This window comes from Mustela putorius, unplaced genomic scaffold (assembly GCF_011764305.1).
Source record: "Mustela putorius furo isolate JIRA1106 unplaced genomic scaffold, ASM1176430v1.1 tig00003942_pilon_pilon_pilon, whole genome shotgun sequence".
Taxonomy (NCBI): Eukaryota; Metazoa; Chordata; class Mammalia; order Carnivora; family Mustelidae; genus Mustela; species Mustela putorius.
Genome location: NW_025422087.1, coordinates 16,944,376 through 16,962,185, shown reverse-complemented (window position 1 = coordinate 16,962,185; position 17,810 = coordinate 16,944,376). Strand labels below are relative to the sequence as shown.

Sequence of the window (17,810 nt, the reverse complement as noted above, 5' to 3'; positions counted from 1 at the left end):
GGCCCATTTGTCCTTCATGCCATAGTTCGCAGATACCCTGCTCTAGCATACAAATCAAATTTTTAAAAAAGCAATGGGTTACAGATGATGTCAAAACATGTCAGTGTGACATAATTTTCTCAGTAATGCTACTTACACAGGAAGCAAAATTTACTAAAACTTAAAAAAAAAAGACTAAAAATTGAATAAAAGTTTTGGAGAATTAATTCTGAAGATCATCAATAAACATACTTAGAATATTCTTAATATGTGTAACATTCAAACCTCTCTCAAGTGTTAAGTAAAACTCAGTGAACAGGCATCATCAAAAGCCACCTGCTCCTTCTTCCTAATTTGCTCAAGAATCCTCAATAGGGGTTAGCCTGCAACTTGAACCATCTTACAACAGTGAGTTCACTGGATTATCCACGATCAACAAGAGTGGTGGCCTTCTGAGGTCTATCACAACGTTATCACAGGCAGATAGAAACCATGCTCTTGACTATCAGTATTCATTAAAAGCATATTATTTCATAAATGTAAATATTTCCAAAAACCAATGACAGTTTCTGTAATGAGGAAAATTAAAAATATGTAAATTTATTTTCATTGGTAGAAAAGAGTTTTCAAAGATAGCTTCACTTATTTTGACTTCCTGAGGAAGGAAAGGCCCCACAGAGTAAGAAAAAGGGGAAGCCTTCCCACCCCACTCCCCAGGTAATCTGACAAAATTTAAACTTCTTTCACTTGACAATTTAAAAACAAAATGTGATGTCTGCTCTAAGTTATTTTATAGCTATAGAAGAATGGCAAATAATGTAAGTCCAATTAAGCTTTACTTCAAATGTTTTGCATTATTTTTGCCCAGTATAATTAAATAGCTTAATTTTAAATTACATACAGGGATAAATAACTGCTCTACAAAAATTAGTATGTGTAAGACGAACTTTTTGCAAACTTAGAGGAATTACTCTCTTCCTGCCTGAATTACACTTCGATAAGAGAATTACTACTTCTAACCTCATCAAAGAAGTTAAACATTCTAAATTTAATTATACTAAATGTAGATAAGATACCTGAATTAGAAATGATGCGTAATACTATCTGTGTCCTGAACTCAAGAGAGTTTAAGCATTCCCGATTCTTTCTAGGATTTGCCTATCTAGAACAGGTAATAACATAATCTTCATTGCGCTTTGGAAGACTCACTGAATTAATTAATTAGCTGTGCTTTCGAAGGTTTACCCCACATCTGTGCAAGTACTTAATTAAATAAGAAAAGCATACCATCTTCCAAAGGTAGAGATAGGCTGCAGTTCTCTAAAAGGTGCTGTCAACAGATTACATTAGTAGAAACTATCTTTCCCTAAATGGAGACAACTCAACTCCTTAAAACAGAAAACAGTATTACAATTTCTGAGGCCGGTAACTACTTCTTAGGGGCCTGACTACTAATTTTTATACTAAAACAGCTACACGTATTCCTGAATGCTTGTTTTCTGGGAGCTTGTATGAAAATGGAAATATACCAAGATGGATTTCTATAGACAAGTCTTTATCCTATGTTTCCCTTCATTTCAAATTAATTAATTTACAAACCAAAGTTTCAAGTAGATAAAAACTACCACACCAATTTGGCCAGGTCAAACTTAAGAAGGGACTTAGAATAAATGTTCTATATTCCTCTTCCAATAAAGTTTCCTTTTTGCGTCTTGAAACGTAGTCAAGAAGATTGGCAGAAAGAGCACACCAAATCCCGTAGGAAGCCATTACAGAGCTGATTTTCAAATGCAAATGTAAGCCAAGACCAGGTAGCCTGGTGTGTACACAAATTTATACAGTTCTACGTTTGTGTGCATCCATATTTATACATGAAAATGGATGTCACCCACTTACATTGGCCTTTCCCCTATAAATATGAATACACACAGGATTGACAATCATTAATTAGCTCCAAATCTGACAGAAGGTCTCCCTCCCACAAGTACGGCTTCTGCACAGGGTTCTCTTGCATGACTTGGAATTTATGAAAAGAAGACGGTGGGTTGGATGCCATTCCCCTTGAAACATTTTGCTTGGATCTCTTTTTTTTTTTTTTTGAGATATAACTCACATATTATGAATTTCACCTTATTAAAATGTACAAGTCAGTGGTTTTAGTACATTCACAACATTGTGCGACCATCACCACTGTCTTGTTCCAGAACGTTTTTGTGTTTAGGGTTCTAAAATTTACCAACATAATTCATCTCTTTCTTTGTGGTTGAGATTTAAGTGTTAGATACAGGGGAGTATAGTGACATCACTTGAAAACGTAGATATCAGCATCTGTCACAAAATTAAAACACATACTTGGATAGATACAGCAAGAACGTGATGGCTCAGGGCTGCCTCTGCACTGCTGGGTCCTTCATCCCACCTCTGGCTTCCACGCAAGGGGCCTTTTTGTATGCCAAGGGAAACAGCATCAAACTGAAAAATCTCTTAGAATATTTTATTGTATGATGTTTCTGGGCTTTAAAAAAAAAAATTTGACGCAACTTTCCTAACTCCCTTACCATCGAGTGAGCTCGGGGTAGACATGGCATTTTAAGTAGTACAGACCTTCACGGGGGAGGAGGGCTTGTTAGTGAACTGGTCTAAGTTCTGACTTGATGCCCACAAATATCTTCCCAAGTTATTCTTAAGAATTTGTAGTCCAAGAATTTCCCAGTCCAAGATCTACGAATTATAATGTGCTCATTCCAGGGACACAGATCTTATTCTTAATAGGATTAAATTTAGAAGAGGCTGAGAGCTATTTCTTGAATACTTTCCTACTTTAAGGTCATTATAATTGGTTTCTTAAACTAGGTATCGAGTATCTGAAAGAACAAGGCTGGTGATGGTTGGAAACTATGAAGCCAACTTTCACCTTGAAAATGTATTTAAGGACTATAACTTCACCACGTATATTCCCAATGTAAATGTTTAGACATTATTAAAAGGATACAGAAATACTAGATGTATGGACAAACTATTACAGTAAGATAAAAGAAATAGTTATAGAGCATATCTGATATGCGTAAGTTAAAAAGAGTATCTGTTTTCAAAACAAAACAAAAAAAGTTTAATTCTACTTTGATCCCACAGTAAAATGTGAACACTGTGTGGGAAGTACTCTTGAACAAATAATATGCACTGTACTGTTCACACGTATCTACTTCGATGTGAAAAGGATGCAAAACAGTACCAAATTCAGTCCCAGACTGATTTTAAATGTTCGATTTTAGTCTTTCGTTGCCTTCTCTTCTATTTCAAAGCACTCTTCCCAGATTTTATTTGTAATGATGTCAACTAAGATAATTAGAATGATTATCTACACAGTAGGAGGTCTTCATTTAGGATCCTTAAGAATATTTTTAAATTATCCTTCAAGCCTTCCTAAAGCAGCATGTGATAGGGGCTACATTAAAACTGGTTTTATTGAGGGGGTTGGTGGTGGTGGAAATGAGCCTCAAACCTTATTCTGTGAGTGCCTTGCGGGTTAGTAGGGATCTACCAGAGCAGTACATGGGCTCTTGTTATCAGTTCTTTCGCCCATTCTAGAAATAAGCAGAGAGGCATATTGCTGTCAGGCTACTGAGGAGCAACCCTTGGGAGAAATGAGAAGATAAGCAAGGGACTGGTAGAACAGATCCACGTGGGGGGATGTTACTCTAGTAATAATACCTGGGTCATGGCAGGCAGCAGGCCTCAAAGGTCTAGTAACCACCATTTACTGAACAGCAGCTCCGTGCGAGCCGCTTCACACACGACATCCCTCATCTTCACAGGAGCCCTTTAAGGAGATATGTGAGCTCCTGCATGTTTTACAGATGAGGAAGAAGCATGATAACTAGTCCAGTGCTGAGTACCTTTAATACCTATCCCACACTGAACAATGGGCTAGGTATTAACCCCGCAATGTGTTTAACAAATCCTGTGTTTTGGGGTTTTTTTTCCTGGAAAGGCAAGATTTGAACTCAGGTCCGACTATAAAATCTGCATATTCCTGCCATGTCCCACTCTGCTCCACAGAAGAGAGAAGAGGTACTGTGACTCCAGCTGCCCCTGGTGACTTCTCTGACCATTCAAGTTACAAGAGCAGCAGTCATCCCACTGTGGGGCTTTCATGAACAATGCCACCTCAGTACTTTTCCTGGAAGGATATTTTAGCATTGGTGGTGCTCAGTGTGAAAACAGAATATTCTCTAATCCCAGGGTTACTGATGTGAAGACAGAGGGAATCGTTAGGCATCTGCAGGAATCTGAGGAATTAAAACATGTTCAAGGGAGACGATAATATGTCAGCTGGAAAAAATAAGTTCAAAATCAGTGTTTTCGCAGCACTGCATCATGGGAACAGCATTAGTAACTACCACTGAAGAGATCTATTCACGTGAATGGCCCATTTTTTTTTTTAATACTACAGTTAACTAGGATATTAAACTGAAATCAGGTTTGATTCCGAAACTGCAAACTGTACTGAAATGTCACTGTCACTCAGATTTGTGGAAATAAATGTTGCAACAAACACCATTACTGTGCTCCATTAACCTTTGTGGGCTTTATTTTTCCTTCCAAATGAGTTTGTATGTTTAACAGTCGCTACAGAAAGAGGAAAGTCTGAAACATTCTGGTGCCAGGCTTGGAACAGTTCACCTGCTAAAAGTCTTTGTGGCCATGACCGTGCACAGCTAACACAGTCCTTTGCCACTTGCCTTGTTTTTTCATTTTTGAAAGCAGTTGATAGCCACTTTCTCTCTTTCCTTTTCCCTCTCTTTCTCTCAGCTTCTTATGAAGATTCCAAGTAAAAATGCAACAGGTGGAGTTACCTACAAATATACAAACTGAAAGAAAAGAAATATTATGGTTGGCGACTCAAGAGTTTCTTGAAATGAAAACATACCTGGACATTAATCATGGTCAGGGAGCGTCTGAGTCAAGCAAGAAGGAAGGTAGGGGTGAACGGGCCACTACTGTTCCTTCAGGGTACAGAAGGCACTTGGTTCTCATGGGTGACCCACGCCTCCCCTACCTTGTATCTATCCATTGGGTCTTCCTGCTGCAGCTGACTCTCCCGCATCGTCTGATACTCTTTCTCATATTTCTTCAGTTTCTTGGTTGGTACCTACAGGGATTAGAAGAGAAGCATGTTAGACAAGGATGTGATTTGGGAAAACACTTTTTGATACAGTGGCCAATTAAGTCTCTAGCATTCTAAGGGCGCACACCCAACACCAAGTCGCGGGGAAGGTCTAGATCTGAGATCAGGGTCTGCCAACTTTTTCTGCCAAGGCCTAGATGGTGTATTGTAGGCTCTGTGGGCCCCACAGTCTAGGTTACAGCTACTCCACTCTGGTGTCACTGCAGACAAGTGGCTGTCATTAGTAATACGTAAACAGATGAGAGTGGTCATGTTCCATGAAACTTTATAAACGTCCATTGCTGTGCTGCAACACGCTGTTTCTTGTAAGTATTGAACAGTGCTATTAATTCTAACTACTTTTCAGTAAAATTCATTCATAGTCTTCCACCATGTTGAAAAGGAAAATTATTTTATAAAAGGAAAAAACTTAGCAACAAAAATATTTTTAAATAGAATCAGTATACTGTACCCCAGAGAAAGAAAATTCTACAGACTGTCACTGAAACTCCCTACAAAACAACAGAATCGCTGTGCTGCATGGGGTAATAGATCATCTAAACGACTCATCTATTTCTTACCAAAATTGTGTCATCTTTAAAAGACAGCAGTCTACTGTTTTATGGAGAAAAAAAAAGACAAAGATTTACACAATCTTAGAATTCTAAAAATAAACTAATAAGAGTAACACAGAATAAAGGTCCAAGAATTTGGCCCTAGACAGATCAGGGTCTGAACATCTCCTATTTTTTTCTTTTCATTAACTATGAAACCTCTTGGCAGATCAGTACTTAACCTCTCTTAGCCTGAGTTTCTTCATCTGTAAAATGGCAGGCAAACCAATTTCTGCTTCATAATGGCTGTCACGTGAATTAAATGTTATAAACAGGCGAAGTATCTAAAATACTGCCCATTTCCTGGAAACTTTTTTTTAAAAAGCATTCAATAAAATTAACATATTATCATCAGTGATCCGTGTTAATAGATTAAGTCCACTTCTAGGCTTTCCTTGGATAATCAAAATTATATAATTCCTTTCAACATGAAAATCTTTATTTAATGTTTAGGTGCTAAAGTAAGTGACTTGAAATGAGGAGAACGTTTATCTAATTTTTTAAAAGACAACAGATGTGTTATTTTGCTGGATTCTTGGGGACTTGAAGGTAAAGATGTGTTGATGCTTAGTAACCATTGTCATGAGACCTACCTAAGTCATCGGTCCACAGGAGGCTCTGAACAGACTGTTTCTTGTCAAGGACAAGATTTGGTATTTAGAAAACATAATATGTGCATAAGAATCTGGCCAGAGAATTTGTTCAATAAAAAGCAAAGATGCCATGTGTCATGCCCCTTCATATTCTAATGACTCTGCTCTTCCATCCAGGTGCATTCTAAGGTCCTGGAATTACCTGCTTCTCACCAAAACGGGGAAATTCACAAACTCATTCCCAACTGGAGACTGTGGCAATCACTCCACAACCACATAATGGCAACACTCATCTGGCCGAAGGGGGCGTCTCCCCAGTGAAACAAGAAGGACGGACGGTTTTCAGGACGTAACTGACCGCCCAACATGGTCATGAGAAAGTAACTTCTCATTAACCATCTCCAGAGACCTTCACCAGTGCATAGGGAGGAACCCGCGTGCAAAAGCCCACCTGTGGGCCTCACGATCATCAGACAGACCAGGAAAATAAATACACGTGGTCATGTGACAACAGAACAGGAGCAACATTACTTCTTCTTGACTTTACTAGGGGGGCCTCAGTTTCTTCCAGCTGTCTTTTCTCCGTGTGTATTCGTCATTTGCTTGGAAAACCAAAAACACTCTTTTTTTTTTTTTTTTAATTTTATCTATTTACCTGACAGAGATCACAAGTAGGCAGAGAGGCAGGCAGAGAGAGAGAAGGGGAAGCAGGCTCCCTGCTGAGCAAAAAGCCTGATGCGGGGCTCGCTCCCAGGACCCTGAGATCATGTCCTGAGCCAAAGGCAGAGGCTTTAACCCACTGAGCCACCCAGGCGCCCAACCAAAAACACTCTTAAGATGAAGTGGTTTGAGTTCCTAGCACTAAAGGAGCCCTGAGCTGAGGACAAAGGGAAAAAGTCTCAGAGGCTATGCAGGAACAAGTGTTTCCAAGGCATTCCTAAGAACAGGATCGAGGGAGAAGTGAGTACTGTGCGGAGGCTACTGTGAAGCCATTTATCAGACCGGAAGTAGGTCGGCATCCCTGCAACGGACGCGGGCCCTGAGCAGTACACCAGGCTGGACATCGGTCCTGTGTGGGAGTATTTTCTACTGGCTCTAAAATGGACCCATTCAGCAATGACTGCATTATACACTGCAACCTTATTTCTAGAGAATTTCTTCTAAAACCATATTTTTAAAATTCGAAGTGTTACAGAATTTTTTTTCCATGTAAAAAAAGGTCCTTTAAAAGTCAATCTTGCTACTTATGTTAAGAGGTTCCTTTCAATGTGAAATTTTTTAAAAAATGCATTAAACACCCTCAATACGCTAATCCTTTCCCATCTGGCTGAGATGCTAGGATGTTTGGCTTCATCTTGTTCAGGGAAACAGCACAGGTTCCCAGAACAATATGTTGCTAGGAAACCTGCCAAGCTTATTTATCTTGTGCTGTGGGGTGACACTGAGCATCCACCCGTGATTGGCACAAAGTGAGGGGGGCGAGAGGGAAGGGGGACGGTGAGCTGATATGAAACTGTTATTTATGAGATAATCAAAGAACATAGGCTGTCATGGTATTTAAAACTGTATTTCAGGACAAAACTGATTTTATTTTAGGAACTGTAATATTGAGCTTGAAATGTTTCTTAGTGGAGCAAGAAATAAAATACCTCTTTAGTACGTAGTTTTAATTAAAAGAACAGAAAGCCATTAAGAATCACTAGAATTGACCCAATTATTATCTCAAGAGTAATACAGGTATGTCTCCCCTTAAGTTAAATATGTTTAATATAACTGTGTACTTGAAGAATCACTGTTCCTTTCAAATGTTTACCTAACTGGGGGTGAGGGAGCTTCTTCCAATACACTGTCCAACCTCTACTCACCCAATACCTCCTATTTGACTAAATTCAGGAAATGTACTCAAAGAATCCACAATTATTTGATAAGTGCAACTGAAAACGAGCATTCACCAACTCAAAATGGTATTTATTAAAAACAAACAACCCCAAAAGAGGAAAAACTCTGGCAAGACAATCCCCAGTAAGTATGATAGCAATCATTTTAAATAATCAGCCAAGACCTGACATTTTGGACAAGACAACTACATTTGAGGAAGTCAGCATTTAAAACAGAAGCAGTGTTTTAATGTTTTGAATATTTCACGGTATTTAGATTATTTCGCAATATGTTTAATCCTGACATTTAAATTCGTAACATAACCATTTACTTAGAATTTGTAAACTGGAGCTGGAAGGACCTTTGGAAATTGTCTGTTGGGTATGATCCCTGTCTTCAGAATGAGAAAAGTGAACCCAACACGGCTGAGAACACTGAAGTGAGACGCCCTTAGTGGCAGAGTGATCTGGGATTATCCAGAATATCTGGAATATGGGTGGGTCCAGGGTCTCCCTGGCCTGTACTCCCTTCTGGTACTGGGCTGTCAAGAGAAGTGTATTTCCCAATATTCCTTTAGTCATGTGAATGCCATTTTCATTTTTTTCCTCTGCCATATCCAAACACATTTTTCTATGATTTTTCCTGAAATCAACTGATTTTCTTACACAATTTTACAAGAAAAATATTTTGGAAGCAAGAGTCGATACAGACAACTATGGCAGACAAAAAAAAAATGCCCTCCCCTGATGTCTGCATCCTAATGCCCAGAACCTCTGAATATGCTTCCTTCCATGGCAAAATGGATTCTGCAGACGTGCTTGAGATTCAGGACCTCGAGATGAGGAAATGATCTTGGGACTTTCTGAATGGGCCCAACAAAATCCTACAAGTCATTAAAAGAGGAGAACTTTGGGGCAGGTGGGTTAAGCACTGGCCTTCAGCTCAGGTCATGATCCCAAGGTCGTGGGATTGAGCCCAATTCTTTGGACTCCCTGCTCAGCAGGGAGACTGCTTCTCCCATTCCTTCTCCCTGTCCTCCACCCTCGTTCTCGTGTTCTCTCTCTCTCTCCTTTTCTCTTTCTCTCAAATAAATGAAATGTAAGGAAAAAAAAAAAAGAGGACAACTTCTCCAGATTTCAGTCAGAGGAGATGTGACAACTGAAGAAAAGCCAACGAAATTCGATGTTGCTGGAGTTTTAGATGGGGGAGGAAGTGAATGTGGGGAGCCTCCAGAAGCTGGAAAAGGTGAGAAGAGCCTTCAGACAGGAGCGTGGCCCGCTGACCCCTTCATGTTAGCCCTGATGAAACTGGTCAGATTTCTAACCTATAGAACTGTCAAATAATAAATGTATAAAGCTCTTCGAAGCCTCTAAATCTGTAGTTATTTGTTGAGGTAACAAAAGGAAACGAACCTAATAACATATTATAAATCATAACTATCAATTAAATTACCAAATGTTTACAAACAAAACTCAGTTCAAAGTCTTCATACTTTTGCTGAAAGCAAGATAAAAAAAAAACTTCTGCCCCCTTCACTTTACAACCAACTGCAAATTATGTCAATGTGAAATAACCTGGATACTGTCAGCTCTGGTGTTAACCAACAAGCACAACAGCAGTAAGCAGAAGATAAAAACAACTCCATCTCAGCCAGTGTGTGGATTCATTCAGTCCCTTCCTGGCTTCTCCCTCTTACCACTAAATGGTAACTAGTTGTGGCATTTCTTAAACTGTACTTGGTTTTTGCTAAGGATCGGCACAATGTCCTCTAATATTTTCTACTACATTTTATCATATTCCATTTTTAAAATGCCTATTCAGACCTTCTAAGACAATTTCATGAGCAGGACTTAAAGGACATGCACTCAATCAAGGAGGCTTTTTCATCGACTCCCCTGACGCTCATACTCACGGGGCTGTCATACTGAATCACTAGGGAGGCTCCCTTAATGCCTGTCCTGGTCACCAATGCAGTCACCTGCCTGCATTTTCACCACTTTCACCTGTCTGATGAAAGTGGGTCCTATTAGGCTGTTACCAGGAAATACACAGACAAGAGCTTTAGGAACTTCAGGGAAAGGGGCGGCGGGGGGGGGGGGTGGTGGTGGTTCAGGGAGTGGCAGGAGAAGCTCCACGATGACCCTGGGTAACAGGCAAGGAGAAAGCACAGTAGCTGCTAATTTGCTTTATTCTTTCTCTCCAAGTTCACCATGCCATCATGCCGGCCTCAGTCGGAGATGTGGGAGAGGAAGACTGAGGAATATGCTCAACTTTCTTTTCCTATGCCCTCCCTCTTTTCATCTAAAGCATGAGTTTTTTTTTAATATAGGACTCTGATAGAATGAAAATATGTGTGTATAGTTTTTTGTTGTATATCAATTACTTTTTGGTGAACTTGCCTTAAGAATCTTTATCTCACTAATGATACCAGTTGGGTTTATCGCCTTATTTTTACTCTTAGGACACTGAGTACTCCTTACTAATACTTGAATGTCATGTGCCTTAGTTATTTTTAATAAAACATACTTCTTCTCTTACATACATGATTTGGTTAGGCTTCCTGATTATCAGATGTGATCTTTATACATTAAAGAGTTTAGATGTCTTTTAAAACAGCACAGATCTTAAACTCTGGATTATAACTAAAGCTGTAACAGAACTCTGAAACAACCCATCATATTAACCTAAGGGAAAGCTACACGCAGACAAGAGGAAAATGACACAGCACAGCTGAAGGTACCTGTGGAGAGTTTTCGACCTGGTCTGCAATCTGCGCTGTATATGGCATGATTTGGGACATATGCTGGTCTTATGGAACAGTGCATCAATTCTGTGAAAAGTAGATTCCGAATTTAACTAGAGAAAAGAATCTAGGAGCTACTAGTGCTTCTTAAGTTGGGAGTACTACTGGCATTTTGGGTGGGATGATTTGGAGTTGCATTAGAACCCCTGCTGGCATCTCTTCTGAGCCCCTAGTATCCTTGCCCATTTATAATGTCACCTGTTAAATGTGGGTAGTGTCCTCTGGTCATTGGTACAATGAAGATGCCCATACGACTTTTCAAAGATGGAGGGGAGGGCGCTAGGGGTTGGGAGACAGGAAGGGTAGCCACTCGAGAAAAAGTGGGAGTGGGGTCTGTGCAGAAAACCTCTGCGTGGTGCTGTCCGGAGAGACAGGCGGAGGCCCGCCCGCACGGGAGGGCTTCAGCCCCACTGCGCATGCTCCCACGCCGCTTCCTTCCCTTCTGTGTTGGAGCAACAGTAATTGGCACAAAGAGAAACAGAGAGCCTGCATGTCAAAGAATTCCCTACCAGGGTTAAGGCTGTAATTTAGAAAATTACATATTTAAGCCTCTCAACAACTCTGTGAGGTATTATTCGGATTTTATACATAAGAAGACTGAAGAGAGGTAGCTTTCCGAGGTCACGGGGCTAGTAAAGACAGGCACAGACGCGGGACCCAGGCCCCCAAACCCCCCCAGCCTCTGTCCTCTTGGACCACTTCGCTCTCCTGCCTGGACCGCGAAGGTAGAGCGTCTCAAGAAGCTGACATCCAGGTGTGGTGCCGAGTATGTGTCTAATGAGTGCGGGGAAAGGCTTATCAGTGCATACAGTTATAAAAGGTCAAGAAGAAATTTGTTGGGAGGCGGGGAGGAGCTCCTCGGGGAGGAGGATTTTCATTATGACTGGTTTATGTCAGCTTTCTTGCCCAGTTAAAAAATCGAATTTCCCCTGTGCTGAATTTTAACAAGGGGCTAGTCCCTTGTCAGAGCTATTATTCAAAACTTGGTGAATCTGCTTCTCTATTTCAAAAATAAAAGATACAAAAATTATTTGTTAATGGATGCAAATGCTGACAAAGTAGATCACTTTAAAAAACAAACAAAAACAAACAAACAAACACCGCTGCCAAGATCAGTTTAATATTTTCCTGATGGTCAGGAGTCTGAGAGCCTAAAAATTAATAAGCCAAAGGTACTAGAAATCATGTATTGCTCTTCCTCACTTCAGATAATTTCTTAGGAAGAATATAAATGATCCCATTTTAATATATTAATCAGATAACTCTGGCACCATATTTCTTGGTGATTTGGAGTTGTAGGGGGCTGAGGGTTTCCAGCTCAGAATCAGTTCTGCAATGGCCTATCAAGATCTGGATAGAAAATGGATCAGTGGCGAACAAAACTGAAGTAGCCTCAATTCTTTGGAAGAAAGAGCTGGGACCGAGTCCAGCGAAGAAGAGGGGCCATGTCCTATTAGGGCTCACTTAATCCTCTTCCCAATGTTCAGCGAGAGAAGCTACTTTGACACTTCTTGAGCTTTTAGCAGTAGGAGGAGGGGAGCATAGTCAGGGATACTTAGCTCCATGAGACTGGGTGGGGCAACTTTCAGAGTCCATGAGAACCTATTAACGATTATTAATTGTATTCTTTTTAAATTGAGATATAGTTGGCATAAACCTAAGTTTCACGTGTATGATATATGGATTCAGTATTTGTAGATATTAAATGATATGATGATCACCTCATTAAGTCTAGGTAATATTGTCGTCTATAGAGTTACAAAAATTATTTTTACGTGATGAGAACTTGGGAGATTTACTCTTAGGTTAGGAAGTTTCAAATGTGCAATGCGGGGGGCGCCTGGGTGACTCAGTGGTTAAGCCGCTGCCTTCGGCTCAGGTCATGATCTCAGAGTCCTGGGATCGAGTCCCGCATCGGGCTCTCTGCTTGGCGGAGAGCCTGCTTCCCTCTCTCTCTCTGGCTGCCTCTCCCTCTACTTGTGATTTCTCTCTGTCAAATTAATAAATAAAATCTTTAAAAAAAAAAATGTGCAATGCGGCATTATTTTTTTTTTAAGATTTTTTAATTTATTTGTTTGACAGATAGAGATCACAGGTAGGCAGAGAGAAAGAGAGAGAGAGAGGGAGGAGGAAGCAGGCTCCCTGCTGAGCAGAGAGCCCGATATAGGGCTCGATCCCAGGACCCTGTGACCATGACCCGAGCCGAAGCAGAGGCTTTAACCCACTGAGCCACCCAGGTGCCCCTGCAATGCGGCATTATTAACTACACTTGCCATGCTGTGCGTTACTTCCCCTGAGGACTTATTTTCTAAGTGGGAGTTTGCACCTTGTGACCCCCTGTACTCATTTCACCCCCCCCACCCAACCCCCACCCCTGCAAGTTGTACTCTAGTAAGGAATGTAATGGCTTAAGGGGGCGGGGACAAGGAAAGTACTTACCTCTTGGAACACTAACATAACTCCTAAGGCTTACAGACATCAAGTTACTCAGCATTCTCTTGCCGAATCCACACACTACATACAGTCTGCAGTGCTGCCTTTGCTACATCTCATCCAGCACGTTTGGCTTTCCAATTACTCCAGCCTAATGGTGCACACACCCGTGACAGATTCCTGGACTCCGAGTAATGAGTAATTATACAATGTGACTCCCTTTCCAGCATTCACAGCTCACTCTGGAATGTAGTATGCCCATCAAAGGATCTATAGAAGCTTCTGAAATACCAATCTCTACTTTCTTGACCACACTCTAACACGAGCTGTCTGCTCCCCATGCCGTAGCAAATTTAAGAAACCATGGCATGTTATAGAAGCTGCTTCACAATTCATTTCTAATTTTTCATCTCTAGTCCTATGAATCTAATCTCGTGTACTTTTTTTTATGGAACTCCTTGGTATTCTGCTTGAGTTTTCCTATCAATAAGTGATATTTGGAGGTGGAGTAATTTCTTTACTACCCAAATGTTGACAACTCCTATTTTATAGTTTCCGGCCCAGGACTGCTACTGAGCTCACCGCGGATCATGAAATCAATCACTAGATTCTACAGAACATGCCTCCAGATGTCTCCTAGCTTGTCTTCTTCTATTGAACCTTGTTGACACTGTCCAACTTCAAGCCATAAGCTCCTCTCATCACTGCAGTAAGCTCCAAACTGGTCTCCCCATATCTGTCCTTGTTCTACTCAGAAACTTTCCCCATAAGGCAGCTGTTTTTTTCCAAATGCAAACCTGTTATCTTTGCATTATGAAATGTGTAATTTCTTCCTAACTTTTTCAATTGCTTCCTGTTGCATTTAGGATAAAGAGAGGAATACCTGACCTAACTGCTGGTCCTATAGGATCTGGTCTCTACCTACTCCCCCTACCCCCACACTCTCTATGCCTGTATTTTGCAAAAGTGAGGTTCACCCATCCCAGGAAGTCCACGAAAGGATCCAAACAGAAGCAAAAGGCTATCAGTAGAATTTTTAGTTCTATTTTTTTTCTAAGATTTTATTTGAGAGAGAGAGGGTGCACTGTGTGTGCAAGGGCAGAGGGAGAGAGAGATGCAGACACCCTGCTGAGCAAGGAGCCCATTGCAGTGTTCCATCCCAGGACGCTGAAATCATGACCTGAGCCAAAATCAAGAGCCAACAGCTTAACCGACTAAGCCACCCAGGTGCCCCTCTAGTTCTATTTCCTTCCTTCCTTCCTATTTTTTTAACCTCATCTTTTTAAAATGTCTATTTCTGTGCCTATCTTAGTAAAGTATACATTAATTTATTAAAAAGTGAATATGCATATGTTGGAAGTCTGTGCTTAAATTACATTTACTGACAGGGATGCATAATCAGAAGAGTTTAGGGGTCACCGGTCTCTACTGTAGCCACACTGGCTTTTCCTACTTGCTTCTGCACACCATATTCTGTCCTATCTCGGGATTTTGAGTACGCCTGCCCTTTCTGCTGGGACGGATTCAGCATATTCACCTCAAGATTCTAACTGGAAGGTCTAAGGTATGATCAGGGAGCTCTGATGTTATAAAGCTCAGGCAATTCTGCTACACTGTATTTTCCATCTGAAAACCAGAGAATTACAATATCAAGCGTGAAGGTAGAGGGGCACAAGCTAGAGAGGTTTCAATGAACTGGCCTGAGAACATAATCACTAGTTTCCAAGGGAATATCCATTCTGTGCTTCAAACAACCAATTTATAAATAAACTTTATATAAATTTGTAAGATCAGGAAGGACTATTTTTAATGTTCAAAAATATTTTAAGAATCTATTATATAAACGGTTTGGCTTTAAGGACACAATCAAGTTTTAAAAAGGGAAAAATTGGGGCACCTGGGCAGCTCAGTTGGTGAAGAGTCTGACCCTTGATCTCAGTTCAGGTCCTGATACCAGGGTCATGAGTTCAACTGGCTCCACACCCAGCATGGAGCCTACCTTAGACAGACAGACAGATAGATAGATAGACAGATAATGATAAAGAAGGAAAAATCATATGCTTCAAGGACAGGGGCACCTGGGTGGCTCTGAGGGGTAAAGCCTCTGCCTTTGGCTCAGGTTATGATCCCAATGCCCTGGGATTGAGCCCTGCATCGGGCTCTCTGCTCAGCGGGGAGCCTACTTCCCCCTCTTTCTCTGCCTGCCTCTCTGCCTATTTGTGATCTCTCTCTCTGTCAAATAAATAAATAAAATCTTAAAAAAAAAAAAGAATTATTATTTAACCAATAGAGTTTCTCTTCAGTATGAGATGTAGGTTAGTTTAGGGTTAAATAGGCTTGCATTTGAAATCCTTCTCTGCCTGGGGTTCCTGGGTGGCTCAGTACATTAAGCCTCTGCCTTCAGCTCAGGTCATGGTCTCAGGGTCCTGGGATAGAGCCCCACGTTCGCAGGGAGCCTGTTTTCCCCTCTCTCTGTGCCTGCCTCTCTGCCTACTTGTGATCTCTCTCTCTCTGTAAAATAAGTAAATAAATAAAGAAATAAAATCTTAAAAAAGAAAAAAGAATTATGAAATCCTTCTCTGTCGAACACTATCTACATAATTTTAGAAACAAATCCTTTAAACCTCTTATTCAGAGCTTCAATTATTTATTTTTGGGGGGCAACATAAATCACAACTTCTCTGACCACCTCCTTTTATTTTGCACATAATGCATGGCATGGCACTGGGCTAAGAACTTAACATATTTTGTATTACTTGAGTGGGGTCTACTGTACTCACAGTGTAAAGTAAGTACACAGAAGAAGACTAAGTAACACGAAAGGGGATCATAATAATGACTGACCCAAGAGGCCTTCTGACTCCACGGTCAAGCCTTACTTGCAGGATGTTCCATGCCCCCGTACCTCTCCACTGCCTGTCACTGTCCAGCACACACAGCCCTGGAGCCCACGGCCCTTAGCATCCAGCAGCTGGCTGCAGGGGACGGAGCTACTCAGTGGCAGGACCACAGAGATGCTATTTTAACATGAGACTAGGAGATAAGGAACCTAAGCTATCTGCCCTATTACCTAGCATCAAGTAGGTGCTCAGAAAAAGTACAAACACATTCACCCTGAATTTTCTGGGCAAGCCAGAAAAAAGAGAAGGTCAAACAGACCCTGGGGTGGTTGAGGCAGGAATTTAAGTCTGGGAGAAACCTGTGTAGAATTTCATCAAGTCTCAAGAGAGGGCAGACTGAAATCCTCTACCTTCCTCCTCTCCCAGCTGCCTGCAGTGAAGTACTGGGGCAAAAGCCACTTTTCGGTGTCAAGCAAATTACCTTAGGGTCCTGGAATCAGGCAGCACTTAGAGGGAACATTTTTTGAGGCTTATCGTTTCACTGAGCATGCCTTTCTTCTCTGTGTATGATTTCCTAGATTTCTTTCTTTCCGTCCCCACAGCTTCTCACCCTGATTTGTACAAAAACTGCCTGGTTCTCTGTAGCCACATGCATCACTTGTAGCTCCTTCACTAGTTCTCTTTTTCCTGGTTTTTCAATCTATTTTTCTCAGATTCTTTGCATTTGAAGGAGGGGGGAAAAAAGACATTTGCCTGTTCATCTTTTAAGTAATAAGGTTTCTTATCTCACTATATCCTCAACTTTATCTTTTTAGATTTTCTTTATTTATCAGAGAGAGAGTAAGCAAGAGAGAGAGAGAGCAAGAGAACACAAGCAGGGGGAGAGCCAGAAGCAGACTCCCTGCTCAGCAGGGAACCCAAAATGGGGCTCGATCCCAGGATCCTGGGATAACGACCCAAGGTGAAGGCAGACACTAAACCAACTGAGCCACCCAGGCACCTACTGTATCCTCAACTTTAGATTGAATTATGAAAATTCTGTTATTTTCCTCTTTGTAAAAATTAAGAAGCAATAATATCTTTTTTTAAAGGATTTTATTTATTTATTTGACAGACAGAGATCACAAATAGGCAGAGAGGCAGGCAGAGAGAGAGGGAGGAAGCAGGCTCCCCCTGAGCAGAGAGCCCAATGTGGGGCTTGATCCCATGACCCTGGGATCATGACCTGAGCCAAAGGCAGAGGCTTTAACCCACTGAGCCACTCTGGTGCCCCAAGCAGCAATAACATCTTAAGTTAGTATACCATAATGGAGGTTTCTTCTTTCTTTGATTTTTGGGGGGAAATGCTCAACACCCACTGAAATAGCTCAAGTAAAATTCCACTTCTGAATAAGTTTTTGTTTAGAAATTTACCTCTTAAAATTTGCGTTACAGTGCTCAGAAAAGGACTTAGAGAATGACTAGCGAGTGCTAAAAATTAAGACTGTAAGATGGTATGTAATA

The 17,810-nt window shown here is 40.9% G+C and overlaps 1 protein-coding gene across 11 annotated transcripts in view; it reads right to left on the bottom strand.

Annotated features, from left to right (window-relative positions):
• The window catches only part of RABGAP1L (RAB GTPase activating protein 1 like), a 778,147-nt gene that overhangs the window by 29,801 nt on the left and 730,536 nt on the right, over positions 1 to 17,810 (bottom strand). For 9 of the 11 annotated variants that reach the window (XM_013061129.2, XM_013061130.2, XM_004761946.3 and 6 more), the window contains one exon: positions 5,039 to 5,131. In XM_013061129.2, coding sequence (XP_012916583.2) covers positions 5,039 to 5,131 — 93 coding nt within the window. Of the gene's footprint in view, positions 1 to 4,539; positions 4,851 to 5,038; positions 5,132 to 17,810 lie in introns of those variants that run through there. The other 2 variants (XM_045069733.1, XM_045069741.1) reach the window with 1 other exon arrangement.